Genomic DNA, 20,116 nt, shown 5'->3' on the forward strand with positions numbered 1-20,116 from the left:
AAGTAGAACAGAAGCTTATTTCGTGTTGATAGTTGATAGTCTACCAAAATACACGAAATGTCCATATGTTGTTATAGATCTTGCAGTAGTTACTTTCCCTCTGACAGGGCCGCTGGCAAATAAAGTCGTACCCGTTTATCGCATTGTAAGTGCTGCTCTGCTACAGTCAGCTCGGAGGTCACCAAATGATTGAGTGGGTCAGAACAAACGATTTCATGGCAACGTTGAGGGCTAATTTTAGCTTTTGCTGTTTCAGCACTTTGTTCCAGAGTTTGTAAAAGAGGGAGAAACAATAGTTAGGGGCGTTTTCGTGCACTTGGTGCTCTGCCTCAAAAATGGAACTATGGACAAGATTACCAGCAGTGAGTTGATTAGTAAACATCAACGCATCAGGTTAATTCTAATTCTAAACTGTTGAAACAATCTCTATTGAAATAAACTATAAAGTAATCAACGCGTAGTTAGACATCTTTCATTTATTTCTTATCAACCTTATCCTGCCCGTCCCGCTCTTGATTCCAATTGCTTTAGTACAATCCCACAACAAAATAGAGCGTACTGTACCTTACCTATCTACCCGTCGGTAGCAGAAACCCAATCGCATCTCCGAAATAGAGTTCTTGTCATTAGTTGTTCTTATCGTGGCACACCGTTAGTGAAACATGGTCACTAGCATCGATGTGAGCAGGAAAGTGAAGAAACTGACCGTCAGCGTTTGGCTGCTACTCGCTTCTGTTCCGCCATTGGCTGGCTGACGACTGGGACTGTCCGACGACCGTTGCTTCTGGGACCGAATGGTGCACGCCTCGCTGCAGTCCTCCTTCTCACATATGTCACACATGGAAGCCTTCGGTCCTTCGTAGAATTGACGTGCGATGCGAGCTAGTTGAGACGGAAAGCATCATATCGATTAATAGAAGTTCACACCAGCTGGTCCAGGCCAGGTCTTACAGTTATCGTAGTAATCGTAGATTACAACTGGAGCCGGCTTCTGCTTCGCGACCTTGTGCGTACGGAAGGCAGAGATCGTTGGGCAGAGTTCCCGCTGATCCAAACTATCGAAGTACAGCACAACCGTGGTATCACCATCTTTAGTTTCCACTTTCTGTTGGGTACAGGAAGATAAAAAGATTAATGTACGAGCGTGGACGCTAACCAATGGCACTTACCTTAATGAAAGGCATGTTTTCCAGCGACGGTAGTGTATCCGAATCAGCCGTGAAGCCACTCGGGAAGCTCACCTCCATGACGGCCATATTGGAAACGTTCTGGCCAGCGGATGGTACGAAACTGGCACATACGGACAAATGTAGGTGGTCCTGGTTGGTGTTCGCATTCACCTGCGGATCAAGCACAAACCGTGGCCACTCGCCCGTTACGTTCATGTTGTACTTGTACGACAGCTGTACCACCGCGAATCCACTGCCCGTAGCCTTGATCTCGATGTTGCGTGCGGCCGATGGTAGCTCAAACTTCTGCAAAATCATACCATTCTCGGCATTGACCGTCATGCGCTTTTCCTGGTTTTCGTTAATCTTTGCCGTGATCGTGACATCGTTGTTCGGTGAAGTGATTTTGGCTGCCAGTTTTGCAAGTGCCTGCAATCCCACGACCGTGTCCTGCGTGGACTGGAATCCACCCTTGTCATTACGCTGTCCGATCAGCCACTTCATAATCGGGAGCGCATCCGTATCGAGACCGGCCTCCAAGAAAGCCAACATACCGTACGCACTCATTTCAACGTTCACCGAGTTGGGCCGACCGTACCATGGGTTCTTCTGTTCCGTCTCCGGGATCGGTTTGTGCCACCATTTCGAGTCACTGTCGGTGGTCGCCTTCGTGTCCAACTTGCTCAGAATCAAACCCTTCGACGAGTGATCAGCCAACTGTAGGGCGTACGCTGCCAACGCTAGTGCGTACGTATCGTCCAGCGATTCCGTGTTGCGGTACACATAGTCGATCGCCTTATTGATCGTGTTTTTGTACTTATCCACCAGATTGATGTTTTCCAGGAATGCAATAAGCGTGTACGCCGTTAGTGCAACACCCGAACCGGACCCGCCCTGCATATCTTTGTGCGAAACGACGCCAACCTCCGGGAAGCTACCGTTCGGTGCCTGATGATCGCTCAACCACTCGAGCGATTTGTCGATAACCTTCTCATCGATGGTAATGTGGTTGGACGCCTGCTTGAACGATCTAGCCACGAAAGCCGTCAGCCAGGTGCTACCACTCTTATCATTCTCACCAAAAGCGCTGAACGATCCATCCGTATGTTTGTAGCTTAGCTCGCGCTGATAACCCGCCTCCATGAACTTCTTCGCCTTTGCTTCGATGTTGGCCGTCAGTTTGTTGGTGGCCTTCAGGTAATCCAGTACGACAATGTTTGGCACAAAGTTGAGCATGTTCTGCTCACCGCACCCGTACGGCATCCGGATCAGTGAGTCCAGGTTCTGAATGGTTGAACCCATCACATCACCAATGACCGCCACCTCAATGCGGGTCGAGTCCGGTACAGCATTCTTCGGAATCTCCACCTCGAAAGTCTTCGTCACCTCCGGTACTGCACGCAAATCAACAAAGGCAGCTTTGTTGATGAACTGTGGCAGTCCCTCCGGTTCAACTAGCAACTGGCGCTCCACGGCGTCACCCGCGATCTTCGTTTTCGCCGTCACCTTGATCGTAATGTGTCCGAGCTTTTTAGGTTTCACCATGAAGGATACCGATTTGCCCGTGTTGGATGCAATATCCAGACGCTTCTGGCGGAACAGTTCCACTTCTGTGAAGAATTGCAAACATTCGCGTTATTCGTATCAGATTAAGATGTTGATGTTATCACACTTACTGGACGACTCAACGACTTCATTCTCCACGTCGGCAAACTCAAACTCTTGCTCGTCGTTATGCAGTATGACTTCAGCTGTCTGATCTTCTTCCATGTAGTTGAATACCACGATCGGTATGGCTACCACTTCACCACGCTTCACCGAGTACGGGAGATTGGTGGAGACAAAGAATGGCAAGAACACCTTCAGTTTGCGTGGTTGCTGAGTAAGACCAAGTCCGTACACCGGGTTCACCGAGAAACCGGTAATAATCCACGACGTAATCGTATCGGGAACCTTCTTCTGGAGCGTCTTTTCTCCGCTGAAGCTGTGAGGTAAGGAACGGAACGTTAGGACTACGACATCGAGCACTTGTTGTGTTAAAGCTTTACTAAAGGTTACCGACAACTAAAAGCAAAGCCCAGAATCCAAAGCCCATTCTACCATTTTTTGCAAAAATACACACACACACGCACACACACACTTGTTAACACATTGCACGACCGATTGGTTAGTAGACACCAATTACCCAAAAATGATGTGAAGAATGAGCTACATTACCCGCTAGTTAGCTCTCACCGTGATGAATGATTGAGTTTTGTATGCGCGTAGCAATTATGAGAAGCGAGATGTTTTTTTGGCCGTAAGATTGAGTCCTGCCAGACGATCTGCAAGTCCTGTGCGTCCAAAATATCAAACATCGGTGAAATGTGCTGACGGCGGTCGCCATCTTGGCAAATGCTGTGCCATATGAAACGATCATGTTATACTTCCACTGATTTAACGTACACTCACTCACTTAGCTGTCACAACATTTCGCCCAGCTCCAAACTAACCTGAAGCGTTCACACATGGTTCATGGTAGTTGGATTGGTTTGTTATTTCGTAACCAAGTGTCTGTTAATAAGTGGTACACCTTTTGGCACATACTAGCCCTGAAGCGATCTGAGCTGGAGCAGATTTAGGTTTTAGATTGGTTACAAAAAAAATATCGGGAGGTAAGACAAATAGAAAACATCTTTCCATAATGGTATTTACCCGGAGTAGGCATTCTCAAAAAGCCAAGTGTTTTGAATTTCCTGCGCGAGGAATATGCGTGGTATGTCACGGTGTGGCCGCGGTATGCGGCTGAACGCGAATGGGCCAGCCAACGGTGGCCGCGTATTGGTTTTCAGCACGTGTTGTTGCTTCTGCGGTATCGATCGTTGCTTTTCGATCGTCGTGTACAGCACGGTACCGTTCGGGGCGCGGTGGAACTTATAAATCGGTACCTCAGGCAATGTGTTATTTGCTGGAAAAATGTGTCGATCGATAATGAAAATGGGAAACCAGCTAGCGTAGGCGAAGATGCTAAGATGCGGTAGAGAATGGTGGTGTGCATTGGAAAGTTGTGGCCGTAATTCCGCAACAGCATGACAATCTGTACTTTCCATCAACGAAGCTAAACATTAGACAAAGGACACCACATAGGACATTGCAACAATTGATGCTGTGCATGCGAATGAGCTAACCTAGTGAATACCTGCGGAGAATATTTTGAAGCTCCCATAGAATCGTACATTCTACTTCTACTATGTATTCCTTTTGCTATCTATCATTTCGTGTACTGTCAAACCTACGGATACCTTTACGGATTGGCAACTAATAAACATACAACCTCTAACAGATGAAAAAAAAAATATACAGCAGAAATAAACTATTTCTTACACGATCTAGAACCTCCTCAATAGTACTTCTTAAAGACGAATGGACTACATACAAAATGAAGAAAACAAAAACAAATTTCTATTTTCCAACCTTTCCGGAGCTATAGTCTGCCAAAGCCACGTTTCGGGGAACTCTTTACGCACAACAGGTGGAGGGGCCTGAGCAGTTTGCACCCCGGAGACCGACTCCATCATTACGCTAGTTCCATATGCACTAACAGGCATAGGCATCGCGGCGAAGTACACCCGATCCTCAAGCTCAAATGCGTGCATGTAATCTTTAAAAAAATCAATTATGTAATACTGATTACTGAGAGTATTGTTGATAGTACTTGTCAATTCGATAAATCTAAGAACTGAAAACTCATTTTGCCCATTAAAACACACTTCAAACACCGTAAAACAACACTCGTTTCAAGCTTTCCCCACACTGTGTATAGCCAGGTACGTACCCAGAATCTTCAGTTTCCCAAAGCCAACGATCGGGGAAAAATGTTCTTGTCGATGATCGTTTTACAAACCGTGTGGTCGGTTCAGCACCTTTGCCACCTGGTAGGAAATATTGGCGATGTTGATGTTGTTGACCTGTTGATTGGACTGCTGAAAATTTCACAGCAGACGTGATCTCGAACGCATGGCCATAATTTTTGGCGGGTGCTATTGGGTTTGAATTTGATAATGTACCATTCATTTACTACACCACACTATACCAACGGTCTTATAAATATGTCGTTCTAGTTTAAAATTCCTACATATACATATTAAGTTTAGCATGAATTTTTGACACCGTGCCGATCACGAGAAATGTGCGTTTAGTTACACAAAGTAGACGATAGACATAATGACTACTTGAACATCACATAAAGAATCAATGCAAGTTCAATGCGCAATCATTCACGAACCTGGGACTAGACAGCCATAGCCACGTTTCTGCAAAATCTTTTCTAACTGTTATTTCGGCAGATGATTTCGAGGTAACAGGTAACATACTGGTACCAGACGCAACAGCAGTTTTCCTGATGCTGAATACTGCGTCCTCAGAAACGATAAAATCTCTGTCTAGGCTTAATGCAATATATACGGGAAAAGCTGAAAGAATTTAGGTTTTATAACGTCATGTTGAATGATATCCTAAACAAACTGTGCTCACTGTCGTTCATTTTTCCTACAAACAAAAACTACACATACATTATAGTGCGTTAGATACTCCCGTGCAATGATTAGATGGTGACGACTAGCAGCAATGCGCAGTGGAGCTCTATTCTCCTTATCTCAGCAAATCATAGATACTCCTTCACAGACACAGAGTATTAAAGTTGACGGTAATGGTTGTTGCAGTAACCCACGAAAATCATGCATGGCCAACCATACCTATACGACGGTGTGGAATGGGAAGCAGACAGGGGGACACAAAATAACAGTATTGGAAAAATTAAGCACACATATCCCACCTTTCCGGGGCGATCGTTTGCCATAGCCATGTTTCTGGAAATTCTTTCCGAACCTGTGCCGGTGCTATAGGGGCTGCGACACCCGATTTGGCAACAGCTACTACGGGTAAACGTGCAGAAGCAGCCATCGGCATCATCATCCCCATACCAGGCAGTCCCGTTCTATGAAAGTAAAAACGCCTGAAATGACCTGCACAAAGTCACAGCGGAAATTAAAACACATTAATCAGCGGACAGGTTGTTTACATTATCGCAGTACGCACAGGACGATTTGGCAGACAAAACGAAAGTACGGTGTCCGGTCCTAGCACGAAACCTACTTATGTCTACAAAATTTCACGATGTTGGATTAAAAATTCCTTCTACTACTTCGACAAAATGCAATCGACGGTTAGTACACAAGGTTGCAAATGGGATAAAGGTCTAATACTACGTTTCATACACAATGCAGTGAGTGTGTGTGCGGTAAAGGAAGAACAACACAGCGTCACACAAACCCCATAGCCGGAAATGTGCTCCAAAGCCAGGTTTCCGGGAAAGACTTTCTAGTGGCGGGTTCGTTTACCGGCGATGTTCCATCTACATCATCAAGTTGCAGGCTAATGCTAGCTTCCAGCGTTACTTGACCTTTTCGACGAAGCTTGTACAAGATCGTTTTGCCTGCGAATGAAATCGACGATACAGTGATCTCACTGCAATTACATCCTTTATGGTTAAAGTTCACGACTGAAGGAGAATACGGGACACCGAGTACCGCAAGATATGACTACACAACCGTTCTCAGTATCTCCTGTGGCAAGTTGCGGAAGGCGTGTGACCCATAACACTTACATCGGAGAACAATTTGTTGATAAGAGCATTACCCTAGTTCGGTAAAGAAAAGAGCTGTGCTATATAAACAAAGTTTGATGCATGGTGGGATCAGCAAGAAATGATTAATTATGAGCGGTGTCACTGCTCCGGTCAAGTCCTCAAAGCAACTTGCACAAAAGTCAACAGAATGATAAAATGATCAGCCAACTTCCGCACAATAATCCTCGTTATGATGTCTGGAAAATCCCTAATCGTAAGAAGAAATAGCAACGAAAACGAGTCCCTAATAATGGTATTGCGATGTATAACAATTTAACATGTGTTTTTCTCTTCCGTTAAGAGAATACAGCTTTACAGTATTATTCTCCGCACGACTCCAGTTATAATCTATACTGTACAAACAAAAAACAGAAAGTGTGTGTTGTGAATAAAATATGCACTCCCACCCTTCGTAGCTGGTTTTAGACAAGAATATTACACGATTACTCATTAATAGCACAACCGTTTACTACAGCTTCCACCAATGAGAGATAGAGATAGGAGGAGTACTAGCAGTAGAAAGTAAACAAAAACAAAATCCAAACACAAAACCACCAGCATGAAGAATGTACGCACCCATCCTCGGCCGCGCTATACCATATCCACGATTCTGGAAACTCTTTCCTTACGGTGGGGCTATCAGCTACGGGTATGAATGCGCTGGTGCCCAGCGAAGGAGAGGCAAACGCAATGGCTTCCGGAAACGCAATTTCTGGGAAAATCAATGCTTAATTGAGTAGAGTAACATTCGTACGATTACTTCGACATTTTTAACCAAATGACCCGCACCGGAGCAAGGTTTAGCGCTGTCCACTGTTCAACCGGTGTGGCGCGATAATAATGGGTACCGCGTGTATGGTGAAACGATACTAAACGATCAAAGATGAGCGAGTAAGTTCCTGTTTACCGAACCGAACCGTTTGTTTTTTTTTTTTTTGGTTTAACTATGATTTGTACAATCCCCCACTGTTGGGTGTGTAGTTGTTAGTTTGGGCGGACACCTAGGCCCTCATACTAGCGGTGACAAACCTGGCGATCGTGTGCCATATCCATGATTCGGGAAAGCTTTGCCGAACCACCGGTGCATCACTGTCTGAAGCCGTACCCGACGTGCCCGGAGCGAACTGCAATGCTCCACCAATTCTGTCCTCTGCTGCCACACGAATATCAACCACATCGTCTGTAACGTGACAGCAACGAAAAAAAATGCAGATCCTGGGACAACAATCAAGCGCACGGTAACTCCGATCAGATCATGAGAAATCAAGGTGCATTGTTCTTACGAGCTGCAATGCGGCTGAGTGTGGTGACACCAACGAACCAGAAAACGAACTATGATGTAATTGATGGGACGGAAATCTACTATCCACATACGTTCTGTTCTACCAAGCACGGGCAAGGTGTTATGTTTTGCACAAGTTATACTAAAGGCAAATGGTCACCAATCGAATCGAAAGCAGCAGTACAAACCCTTCAACGACACTTTCCCAAATCCACGACTCTGGAAAGGTGCGCCTAACAACGGTCTGCTCGCTTAGGGAAGCTATAACCGTGGTCGTGCTCGATAGAGTCGTTCCGGAAAACGGTCTGGCAGAGGTTATAATCACACCTGCTGGGACCGGCCTACTAGCAAATTGGTAGTATATTGGTGGACGGTCTGTGGGAAAATAATGCAATAGTGGTCAATCGTATAAGGATAATCAACGCTAGTTCTACCACTTTCCATGCCAGAAGAGTGTCATACTCTAGCAGACATGAGTGCAAAATTCTCTTGCAACTCTTGAATAACTGCTGAATGTTTCCCCGAAAGAAATTCCACCTGTTGGGAAGAAGGTACTACTCATATCCCGCCCAACGTTCAATACTTACGGGGAGGATCATTGGCGTTGGATAGCACGAATGCACCGACAGTCTGAAATGTTGAGCAAAACTTATGTTAGCATACGCATCCTTCATGCAACTCTACCGACAAACCTACATTGAAGTCTTGATGCTCGGAACGCGGGTTCCACGCGAAACGCTTCTTCCTGCGATAATATCCGTACGACCGCTCCTCATACTTTTCCAGCTCACTAAACACCTGCTCCTTTGTGATGTCATTGCCGCTCTTCAGTAGCAGTACGCTCTGATCGACACCCAGCAGTCCGACGTACGAATCAGGATTGGTGCTAATGCTAATTTCCACATCCTGGCCCGGTTTTGTCTGATCCTTCGAGAGGCCTACCTTCATCTGCAATTGACACGGATTGCTTAACATTTAAGCCGCAAATCTTTCAGTAACCTTTGCAAACCCAAACACTTACGAAGTTCTGCAGCTCACTATCGAACGTGATCACCTTACTATCGCTCACCATATCACCATTGGCGGCGATGAAGTACACGATCAACTTCGCTCTCGGCACCATAGCGAAGGTGGCAGGGAATTTGAACGTATGAGTTTTGGTTTCCGGTACTGCTACCGTATTACTGAGCAACACATCCCCACGTCCCAGCAGCTGGTAGGTAAAGAACTTCATGGGAGTAGTAGCGGTCACCTCCACCAAAACATCCTTACCGACGAGCGGCATCTCGGTTAGAACTCTCGCACGGATGTAAGAGTCAACGTCGGAATCGGCTTTGGAGATACCACTCAGGTAGAACTCTTGGCCCAGATACACACCAACCATGTTGATGTACGTACTGTTCACATCGGTGTTGATCTCCAGCTTCGCCATACCGTTCTGATCCAACGTGTAGTTCCTCACGAACTGCGTACTTTCGTAGGTGGACTGTTTTACTTCGACCTGGTTAGCCTGATCCTGTACCGGTGTTCCATCCTGATACGTAACCTTCAACCAGGCGGTGTAGGGTAGTCCTGGTTTGAAGTTATCATCCGACTTAACCAGCTCCATCTTGTACCGTCGATCGTAGATCATCACCTTGGCGGAAGCGTTCTGTTTCCTTCCGGTCAGTTCCTCCTCGACTACCGCCTCAATAACGATGTTCCGTGAGTAATCACCCTCTAGCCGTAGTTCCTCTCGTAGGTCAAACTCCACCGAACCCTTGCCGTCAATCGGAACCACCTTGCGGGTGATCACATCCTTGGCGAACGGTTGCACATAGTGAAACTGGAACTCGGGACTGGCCGATACTGTCGCCTCACCCTTCACCGGTTTACCGTAGGTGTACTTCGATCGTATGATAGCCTTCACCTTGCCATCTTTGAACGTCGTTATGCCAGGCGATTCTACCGTTACCTCAAATTTCGGCAACACATACTCATCCACCTCGAACACTTTGTTGTGTTTCTGTACCGATGGAAAGAGCAGAAGGTTGATGAAATATCAGCTACCCCATACGAAACCATAATCATCCATACCGTTCCCAACACTTCCACGTTGATGGTCCAAGCGCCGAGCACCGGCGCGGTCGAGAGTGTCAGCTCCGATTCGAACACTCCCTTCACCAGCTTCCCTTCCTTCCATTGCTTGATGCGGTTCGCCTTTGCATCGTTAATGTGCACACTGATGCTGTCCGCCTTCGGGAGCGGCTTGGTGTTTGGGTCCAGCACCAGCACACGGAACCGCACCGTATCACCCGGCTTGTAGATAGATTTGTCCGTTTGCACAAACACCGAGAAGCTCTTCTGCTGATACTCTAAATCGGTCTCGTTCTTGAAGGTTAGACCTGATAACCCTTCGGCCACCAGTTTGTAGGACGATTCCGGAATATCACCAATCTAAGCACAACAAAATGGAAACAAAACCACAATGGACAATCTAATTTGACCCTCTCCCGGTGCAGTAAAGCTGAGCGTTATGGGGTTGGAGGTTGGTTAAACTTACCGCAAACGGAACTAGCCGTGTTTCACCGGTGTTTAGTGTAATCTCCTGCTTTTCGATCACGCTGTTTGCATCCGTAATGGCGAGGCTGAAGCGGATCGGTTCACCCACGTCCTGATTCGTTACCGCCACGTGGTATTCCGAGTTCGGGCGCAACAGCTTTGCTCCAACGATCGAATAGTGGCTTCAAGAAGTGGGAATCATTGAGATAGAGAAACAAAATCAAATTATAATGTGTAATATAATTATGGCAATAGTCTAGGTGTCCCAACCAATCTAACTGCAATGTTGCGTGTAATTCTAAATGATACCTTCACACACAGCAACAATAGGATGTGAAGTCGAATATCCGGTGAAATACTGCACAAATTATCATTTTTATTCAAGATGGATTTACGATAAGCAACCCTATCCTACTGCCAACCTAACCCCATTCATTACGTGTGGTTAGTGAGTCAAAGCGCACGTTGTTTTCCCACACGTTTACTACAACCACTAGATGCACGGTGCTAATCTTGCCAATAGATCTCTCGTTAAATAAACTGTATTTTTATTTAACTTCCTGGCACTAATATTCAAGACACGTTGCTGTTTTCCACCAATGGATAGCCGCAAAAATAAATAGTGACATCACGTATCGTCTACTGCTGCCCTCCATTGTGCGCTTGTTAAGCACCAAAGTGCCATTAGAAAAGGGACCAAAATATTGCTGCATTCTGATGCATCAGCCTTTGCCACCCCGCATATCGCATCAACGTATTGTTCGGTTCAAACGTGTGGCAAGCTGACCACTTTTAATGGTCTGTTTATTTTTTGTTTTAGTGTACAATGTTGAAAATCAGCGAATCACGACTGAAAATGTAGTTAATATGAGTTTTTTTTGCGTTCTCTCTGTCTTTCCTCCTCCCAATCTTTCTCTTTCTATCATGATTCCACAACCATTATTATTCTGGCTGTTTTTTTGGGGCTAATTCTCGGTCGATGCTCTGCCGTTTCTTAGAGCTGGTAATACCAAATAGCGTCGATCATCCTCTTCAAGTATCAATGTACGATCATTAATCTCAGCGCTGATTATGTAATCTCAGCAGCAGCTGTCAGGCAGCCGTAAAGAATGACCTTCATCAAATGGGTGAGGTTATTTCCGAGTATTCGCTTGCGAAGATTCGCTCAACGATCGATGCGAACGATCAGTCAAGGTTAACGCAACGATGCTCGGCCGGGATTGGCTTATGGCCGAAGAACATGTTTTGTTTTCTTCTCGAGGCTATTTTATACCTCTTCACGTCCAGAAAGACGAACAAGAACTCAACTTTGTTTTTTGTTGGAATATGTCTTAATCCCTGTTTCGCGAATGTGGCTGTTGTGTGGTACAAAGAGTTTTAGTTCCGTAATGAATCTTCGCCCGAATAAAGAGAAATAACCGTCGGTACACGAACAAACTGACTGGAATTAGTAATGACCTCATGGTGGAGTATCACGTTCGTGTGGGTTGGCCTGTACGCTGGCCTGTACGCTCCAGTACACAAATGCGTCACCAACGTGGAAGGTAAACAATGCGCTTCGCCTCACCAAGATCGTTTCCTACGCAGAAACGGTTTGATTGGTATGGAGCTATAAAGGGACCATCCGGACATACACCGACGCACAGTTACACGAGCGTCTAAACCCCAAGATCGCCACAATCAACCGAGTCTCACACAGACTCGCTCAGACTCGTACGGAGGTTGTTTGTGCTTCCTGACCAAAAACGGAAGACTTGTCCTCCAGCGCCACTGCGCCACACTGCGCGTGGCTTTAAAAGTGGTTCGACCACTTTCTGCAACGATTTCGTCACCGTTCATCGGTCAGCGAGCACGGAAGGTTGGAAAGCATGCACCCCAAACCACACACACCAACTCAAACACTGCAAATTGGGAAAGAATCTTCTCGATGTGCCGCATTACTCACAGGTTACGCAGTCATCTGCATCGCGGACGTGTATTCTGTAGCCGAAACGAAAATCTTTAAAACATTTGCATACTAACCCATCGCCCTGCGAACCGGTTACGAACACTGCACTCAGCACCAGGCACACTAGCAGCACCGACGAGGACGTCAACGACGGCCACAGGATCCTCGCCGGATCCTTCGTTGAATGTCGCATGATGTGTTGCGACCAAGGTGATTTCAACGCGATACAAACAGCAAACCCCTTCGATTCGATACACTCGGCACCAACAACGTATTCGTATTCCTTCCGCGTACTCTTATCACAATAAGCGCTGTGAAAAATTAAATACTACAATAGAAACTGAAAATAACAACGTGTGATTCCCCCCGATTGTATCTGAAAACATATTGGACGAACAAAAAAAAACGCGCACTCTTGAACGGTTCGCATCCACTAATGAGTTCACCGCCAGTGGCCATCACAAATGGGAAGTGCACGATAAAAACACGACAGCGGGAGCGAGATGGGAATAATGGGACGGCGGCGGGGGTTGGAAGATTGTGATCACTGTGTTGCGGGGGTGTGATCAAGCACAAACACACACGGAAACGCACCTATGGTAGAAAAAAAAACGCACCCAAGCACAGCAGCGTCACGCCACAGACACCGATCAGTTCGGTTGTGGAGCACGAACTAAACCTCCAACCTGTTCGGTTAGGCTTTATACAAAGCTTCCAAACGCTCGGCGAGATCACCGCTGCTCCGAACGCGATCGCGATGGTGTGTAATCACGCACTTTCATCCATGTTGGTATGCGTCTCCTCGGAACCGGTCTCCTATTGCAACGCTGGTAGCGATCCTCTCTATGTCTAACGTCTACTTGCCGGCTCAATTTACGTCCCACTTTCCGAATTTAATGTATCCTTTGGCTTGCTCGAATGATTAAACTTAATTCTGCACACTGGTTTTTGGTGACCCTTTCGAAGGGTTGTATTCGGGCTTTTGTTTCACCACACCAACACACAGCCACGAAAAAAGCCGGCATCGCTCACGTAAGAAACCTGTTCCGCGAGCTTGTAAAACTTGTTTTTATTTACCACAAAACCCAAAACACGACGACGAAAACGTCAAAGAAAACCGTACTCAAAAACAAACCCAATCGCAGCTTGATAACTTCGCCGCTCATTCTTGTTTCCCTTGTCCTTCCCTTGTGCTACCACCTTACCGACCTGCTCGCATCATCCCTCCATCCCTTAACACAACAGTAACGAATCGAAGCCTAATCCATCCGAATTATCAGCATCTGTTGTAACTGCGGGGATTTATTATGTGCTCGAGTGCAATCGTTGTACGGCATCGAGAACACGTACCAACAAGCGGGAAAACCCAAGCTGATCGAATGAAAATTTTTTCTCACCTCACCCCCCCACCTTCTACAAATCATGACGTGCAAGTACACATTTCTGCGAACAGAGTGGGTAAACAAGAGTGTTGTTTGTCGGCGTTCGAAATGATTCTTTAAATTGCTGCCTAGCAGGAAATTCTCTCGCTTTCATTTTCTAGCACTGTTTGCTTATTGTTTGAGTTATGTACAGTCCAGTTGCAAAGAAAGACAATGTTTGCAATTATAGTATATGCGTTTTTATTGTGCGTTTGTATTTAAATCTGGGCTACAGTTTTATTTGCTTTTCAAAGGGATCAGCATCCGGGTCTTTAACATTATTCGGTTCCTATGGGTGATCAAACAGCGATCTCGTAGAACGATCGAGCACAGCGAGCTGTAATGAATATTGAAACATTATGAAAAATGCAATCAAAAAGCACATACTCTGTTGAAATATATACTTACTATTGTCATAATAATCATATATGATCACATTTGCCGGCTTCGCGTTCTTTACTTCGTGCTTCTGGAACGCAGACATGCTCAGCTTTATGATGTCCTCGCCGACGTTGTCAAAGTACAGTACCACCGTCGTGTTGCCTCGTTTAGTTTCCACCTTCTGTAAGAAGATTTCATCCGGTTGTCAACGTTACACCAATATCTACGCCATTTAGTTGACCTACCTTAACCAACTCGTGCTCCTTCAGTTGTTTCAGGGCTTCACTCTCAATGATGAACCCGCTCGGCATATCCACCTCCATAACGGCCATGTTTGAGACTGCTTGATCCTCCTTCGGGATGAAACTGGTGGAAACGGACAAATCGATGCAGCTCTTGATTGATCCTTTCCTAGCTTCGGGTTTCAGCGTAAATCGAGGACTGTTGTCAGCATCCTTGATGTTGTACTTGTAGGATAGCTGGAACAACGAGCAACCCTTACCAGTTGCCGACATGTCTACCTTTTTGGTGTTTGCAGCAAGCTCATGCCTCTGTAGCACCAGTGTATTATTCTTGTCCACCGATAGAATCTTCTCCGGGCCGCCAGGCATCGTCACCTTAATCGACATGTCCGCTTCGGAAGAGGACAACTGAGCGGCCATTTTGGAAAGTGCCTGCAATCCAACCACCGTATCTTGAGTCGACTCGAAACCACCTTTGTCGTTGCGCTGCGAAACGAGCCACTTCATGATGGGTAAACCTTCCAGTCCAGAGGTGGATGTTTCGAGCGTTGCCAACAGACCGTAGGCGCTCATCTCGACGTTCACCGAGCATGGACGATACCAGCAGCAGCCGCCTTTACTCTGTTCTGGGAGAGCTTTAGTCCACCACTGCATATCGCCTTCGCTATTCGCCTTTGACTTCAGGCTAGCATACACCTCGTCTTTGAGAGGATGTTTGGCAATTTGTAGAGCGTATGCCGCCAACGCGTGTGCATACACATCATCAAGTTCGCTGATGTGTTCCTTGATGTACGCCAATGCTTTATCAACTGTCGATTTAAATTTCTCCCCAAGTTTTGCATTCTCCAAAAACGCAACCACGGTGTACGCAGTTAATGCTATACCCGATCCAGCTCCACCTTGCATATCCTTGTGACAAATCGAACCAACCTCGGGAAATGCTCCATCGGGTGACTGTACCTTGCTAAGCCAACCGAGCGCCATGTCAATGACGTCCTCCTCAATGGTGATGTGCTGTGCTGCCTGCTGGAACGATTTCGCCACGAAGGCAGTCAACCAGGTGCTACCGCTCTTATCACTCTCACCAAACGCACTGAACGACCCATCCGCATGCTTGTAGGTCAGCTCACGCTGATAGCCTACCTCCATACATTTCTTTGCCTTATTTTCGATCTCCACCGTCAGTCGCCGGCAAGCGTTTAAATAATCCAGCACAACGATACATGGGACAAAGTTGAGCATATTCTGCTCGCCACATCCGTACGGCATTCGTATCAAGGAATCCAGATTTTCTATCGACGATCCCAACACATCACCGATAACGGATACTTCAACTTTCGTCGAATCGGGAACGGCATCCTCCGGTACCTGTACCTCAAATGTCTGGCTGATGTCTTTCACCGAACGTAAATCAACCAGCAGTGCCTTGTTAACGTACTGCGGCAAACCTTCCGGCTCAACGAGCAGTTGCCTTTCGATGCCATCTCCTGCCAACGCACACTTGGCAGTGATCTTCAGTGTTATATGTCCCACCTTGGTTGGTTTGATCATGAAGGTAAGCGTTTTGCCACTTCCACGTGATACTGGCAGCTTTTCCTGACGGTGTTTTTCTGTGAAAAAGATTTTTGCTTATTTTATCCCACCTCTCTACGTCAGAAGTCATACAATCGATACATACCTGTACGATCACCAGCGTCTTCAGAGATAAATTCAAATTCACCATCATTGTTAAAGAAAACGACATCTGCCTGTTGGTCCTCGTCCATGTAGTTAAACACGATCACGGGTATTCGTACGGTTTCGCCCAGCTTGACCGAGTACGGCAAATCGATCGACAGGAAAAATGGCATAAATACGTTTACTTTCGAGGGAGCGTCCAGCAATCCAAGTCCATGACTTTTGCTGAGCGAAAATCCGGTAATGATCCAGGACGTTATCGTATCTGGCACGATCTTTCGAATACTTTGAATGTCTTTGCTGTAATGCACGACAATCACCTTTTGGTTAGCAAATAATGGGTGATTTTATGAGCTATTACTAACCTATTTTCAATACTCTCCCAAATCCATGTTTCGGGAAAGTTCGCACGGACAGTCGGTTCTTGAGCAGATTGCACTAAAGTATCTGATTCCATTACAGCCATTTTGGCCATTTTTGTAGATCTTAGCATCATTGGCGCCGCTCCAAATCCACCAAATCCTACAGCGCTGCAGGCAAATACCCGTCCTTCAGGAATCAAATCTTTTGAAAATAGTCCAAAAATAGTAAAAAGGGTCTAAAAACATAGGTTTGAAGAATTTATATATTACTTACCTTCTGGAATAAACCTATTCGAAAGCAGCACCGCCTCAACTGCCTGTAAATAAAGCCACTGGTTAGGATGCTTCGTCTAAACACACATATTAATTTCTGCTACAGTACCTGACAATCCGACGTATTTCTATTCATCCAATAGCCGTGATAGTGTTGAGGTGAATCATACATTTCGAACTCTTGCTTGATCTGCTCAAAACTAATATCGTTGCCAGACTTTAACAACAGAACGCTCTGATCAACAGCTAGTAAACCAACGAAAGATCCTTGCTCCGTCTGTATGCCAATGTCTAATGGTTCTCCTGGCTTTAGCTCGCTCTTTGAAAGATTCAGCTGAATCTGAAATGAGAAGCAATAATGAGCATTATCATCTTCCCAAGAGCATAGATCCGACTATTTTACCTTATTTTCGAACAATTTTTCAAATTTAACTTTCGCATAACTGCTAACCATGTAACCGGTAGTAGAGATGTAGTGCACTAGCAGCTTAGCACAAGGCACCATGCAGTAGGTGGACGGTATAGTAATACTGATAGTTTTATTGTCTGACCCTGCTGCAGTCCCTCCTGCCAGGAGCTCCCCGCGCGCTAGTAACGTATAAGCCACAAACTGCATCGGTTTCGTACATGCCACTTCAAACTTTAACTCATTTCCTGGCATTGTTCTGCAAGAGTAACGAAAAACATAAAGTCTTTCTGCGTAAATATGTGCTATTGACTCTCACTTACTGTTTCTCCAACGGCAAGGTCCTCATAAGTGCATCCTCGTCGACCCGGGGCTTCGTGATACCTTGGACGTAATAGTCCTTTCCCCGATACTTAACCTCAACGCTCAGATATTCAAAGTCCAGTTCGTCTAGCTTTGCGTTCAGTTTTGCCATTCCACTATCATCCAGCGTAATGGTTTCCTTGAACAGATCAGTGTTGTAGTTGCGTAGCGATATCTGCACATCCTTCGTTCCTTCCTGCACTGGGCTACCGTCGAGATTGGTCACCTGTATCCAGGCAGTGTATGGTAGACCCGGCAAATATTTCGATTCTTCGATCATTCGAACTTGGTAGCGATCATCATGCAAAGTCACGGTAGTGGACCCTTTCTGGGTGCGTCCAGTTAATGTTTCACACACTTCCGCCTCGATCTCAAGCTGCCGTATGTATTCCTTTTTCAACAGAATTTCCTTAAGATTGAACTCCACCACCGTCTTGCCATCGATCGGCACCACCTTCTGACAAATGCTAGTAAAGTTGGAACCACCTCTGAAGCACATTGACGAGCCTAGCTTCACGGACAATGTTAACTCGCCAACTACCGGTTTTCCGTAGGTGTACTTGGAGTTGACCACTACCTTCAGTACGTCATCATCCAGAAACGTATAACCGGGTGACTCTATGGTTACCTCGTACGTGGGAAGTACGTACTCATCCACGTCGAACGATTTGAACGTTTTCTACAATCAAAATAATCATTATTGCAGCAAAAAATCCCTAGTAGGAGCCATTCTCTGTCACTCACCAGTCCAAGCACATCAACGTTAATGTCCCACGCACCCAGCACCGGCTCGGTACTCAGCGTGAGTTCCGATTGGAACACACCGCACTCCCCAAGCGTTGCGTTATTCCACTGTTTGATTCGATTGCCCTTACCATCGCGAATGTAAACCATCATGGCACTGTCCACCGGTAGCGGCTTCATGTAGCGATCCAGCACCAACACACGAAAGCGGACCGTATCGCCCGGCTTATAGACCGACTTATCGGTCTGTATCAATACCGAGCAGAATTTGCTATCAAAATCTAATTTTGCCTTAGTTTTGAACACCAAACCGGAAAGACCTTCCGCAACCAGCTCGTACTCATCCTCGGGTATGCTGTCGATCTGCGATTGAGGAAGAACTTAAATGTCATTGTTTAACTACCAACTGGCGTGATAATCATACTCACCGTAAAGCTTAGCAACCGTGACTCACTCCCATTCAAAGTGATCTCGTCGGATTTAATAATCTTCTCTTTCGCCACGATCGACACACGGAATGCAATTGTTGATTGTACATCAAAAGTCGACACCAGTGCTCGATACACCGAGTTTGGACGTATAACTCTGGGACCTACGACCGAGTAGTGGCTGTGCAAAGATCGAATAAACATAGCGTTACTAATTGCTGTCGGAAATAGATCATGCGAAACAGTTCGATCCATTATCCGAAACAGATGGACACCGGGTTGTTTTCTGTGCACAACATTCTAAAACAAATAAAAACCATCCAAACAAGCGTTGCTAGCGTTGGTGATGACTCATGCGTAAAAATACGCCCCACACTAGAGCAGGCGCTGACATCACCAACACCGAAATTGCTGTTGGTCTCCAAATTCTACTGGCACAAGAAATTACACGAACTTACCCATCTTTATGATCTTTCGGATCAGGCAGAGAACGTTTCAATTCACTACTGAAACACATTTCACCGCCCTTAGAAAACATGACGAGTGTTGGGAACAAACTTCTTCAGGCAACAAAATACCACTGAAAGTTGTAATAAGAGTTAAGGTCACTTTGTGTTTTACGCCGCACAGCCAACGCTCTAATGAGCCGCGAGTTCTCAGCTGTATGCTTTTATGCATCATCGTGCCAGGCTCCGGACCAACAGTTTGTGTGTGAGTACGCGAACGCGCATAGAAATGTTGGTGACATCGCGTTCGCGTTTGCGGAACCAAAACATACAATCACTACAGGTTGAGCGTTTGTGCGCAGTCGTCCGAATTCCACCATGCTCGGCCGCTTTTTCTCTCACGGTGGGTCACTCACATGCCGGTACAGCGATGTAAACAAAACATGACCTTGAAAATACGCGCTTTATAGCGGTGAGCAAAGACACCGCGAGGCAATCCATAGCTCTTTAGCGAGATTGCATTTCTCATCGCAAACATTTACACTACGAGTTAGTTAAGTTGAATATTTGCAGCATTTATTTCCAACGATACATGGACGTTTCTTCTTCATCGACACAACAACCTGAAGAGGTTTAGGTCTGCCATTTCTTGCTTTCCGTAACTTTATTTACCCGTAGCTGGATAGTCAGTCCTGCGTACAAGGGGTTGGTTCGGATAGGATTTTGGTCCGTTCCGTTCCGTTCGTGAAGACAGGCGCCGCTACCATC

General features: G+C 45.9%; 2 protein-coding genes across 2 annotated transcripts; both read right to left on the minus strand.

Moving 5' to 3' along the window:
* Positions 1-652: 652 nt before the first annotated feature.
* Positions 653-12,798, minus strand: LOC128715728 (thioester-containing protein 1 allele R1-like). Its single transcript, XM_053810639.1, has 11 exons — positions 12,680-12,798; positions 10,659-10,839; positions 10,193-10,552; positions 9,138-10,121; positions 8,813-9,064; positions 8,704-8,746; positions 3,864-4,116; positions 2,846-3,153; positions 1,170-2,779; positions 952-1,105; positions 653-882 (listed from the first exon to the last, which is right to left on the minus strand). The coding sequence occupies exons 1-11, from the start codon at positions 12,796-12,798 to the stop codon at positions 653-655; spliced, it is 4,494 nt and encodes a 1,497-aa protein (XP_053666614.1).
* Positions 12,799-14,325: 1,527 nt separating this feature from the next.
* On the minus strand, positions 14,326-19,440 carry LOC128713373 (CD109 antigen-like). Its single transcript, XM_053808230.1, has 12 exons — positions 19,361-19,440; positions 18,903-19,083; positions 18,475-18,837; positions 17,691-18,409; positions 17,365-17,626; positions 17,071-17,301; positions 16,963-17,005; positions 16,692-16,890; positions 16,328-16,626; positions 14,653-16,259; positions 14,435-14,588; positions 14,326-14,363 (listed from the first exon to the last, which is right to left on the minus strand). The coding sequence occupies exons 1-12, from the start codon at positions 19,438-19,440 to the stop codon at positions 14,326-14,328; spliced, it is 4,176 nt and encodes a 1,391-aa protein (XP_053664205.1).
* Positions 19,441-20,116: the final 676 nt, after the last annotated feature.

The sequence above is a fragment of the Anopheles marshallii genome, chromosome 3, assembly GCF_943734725.1.
Source record: "Anopheles marshallii chromosome 3, idAnoMarsDA_429_01, whole genome shotgun sequence".
Taxonomy (NCBI): domain Eukaryota; kingdom Metazoa; phylum Arthropoda; class Insecta; order Diptera; family Culicidae; genus Anopheles; species Anopheles marshallii.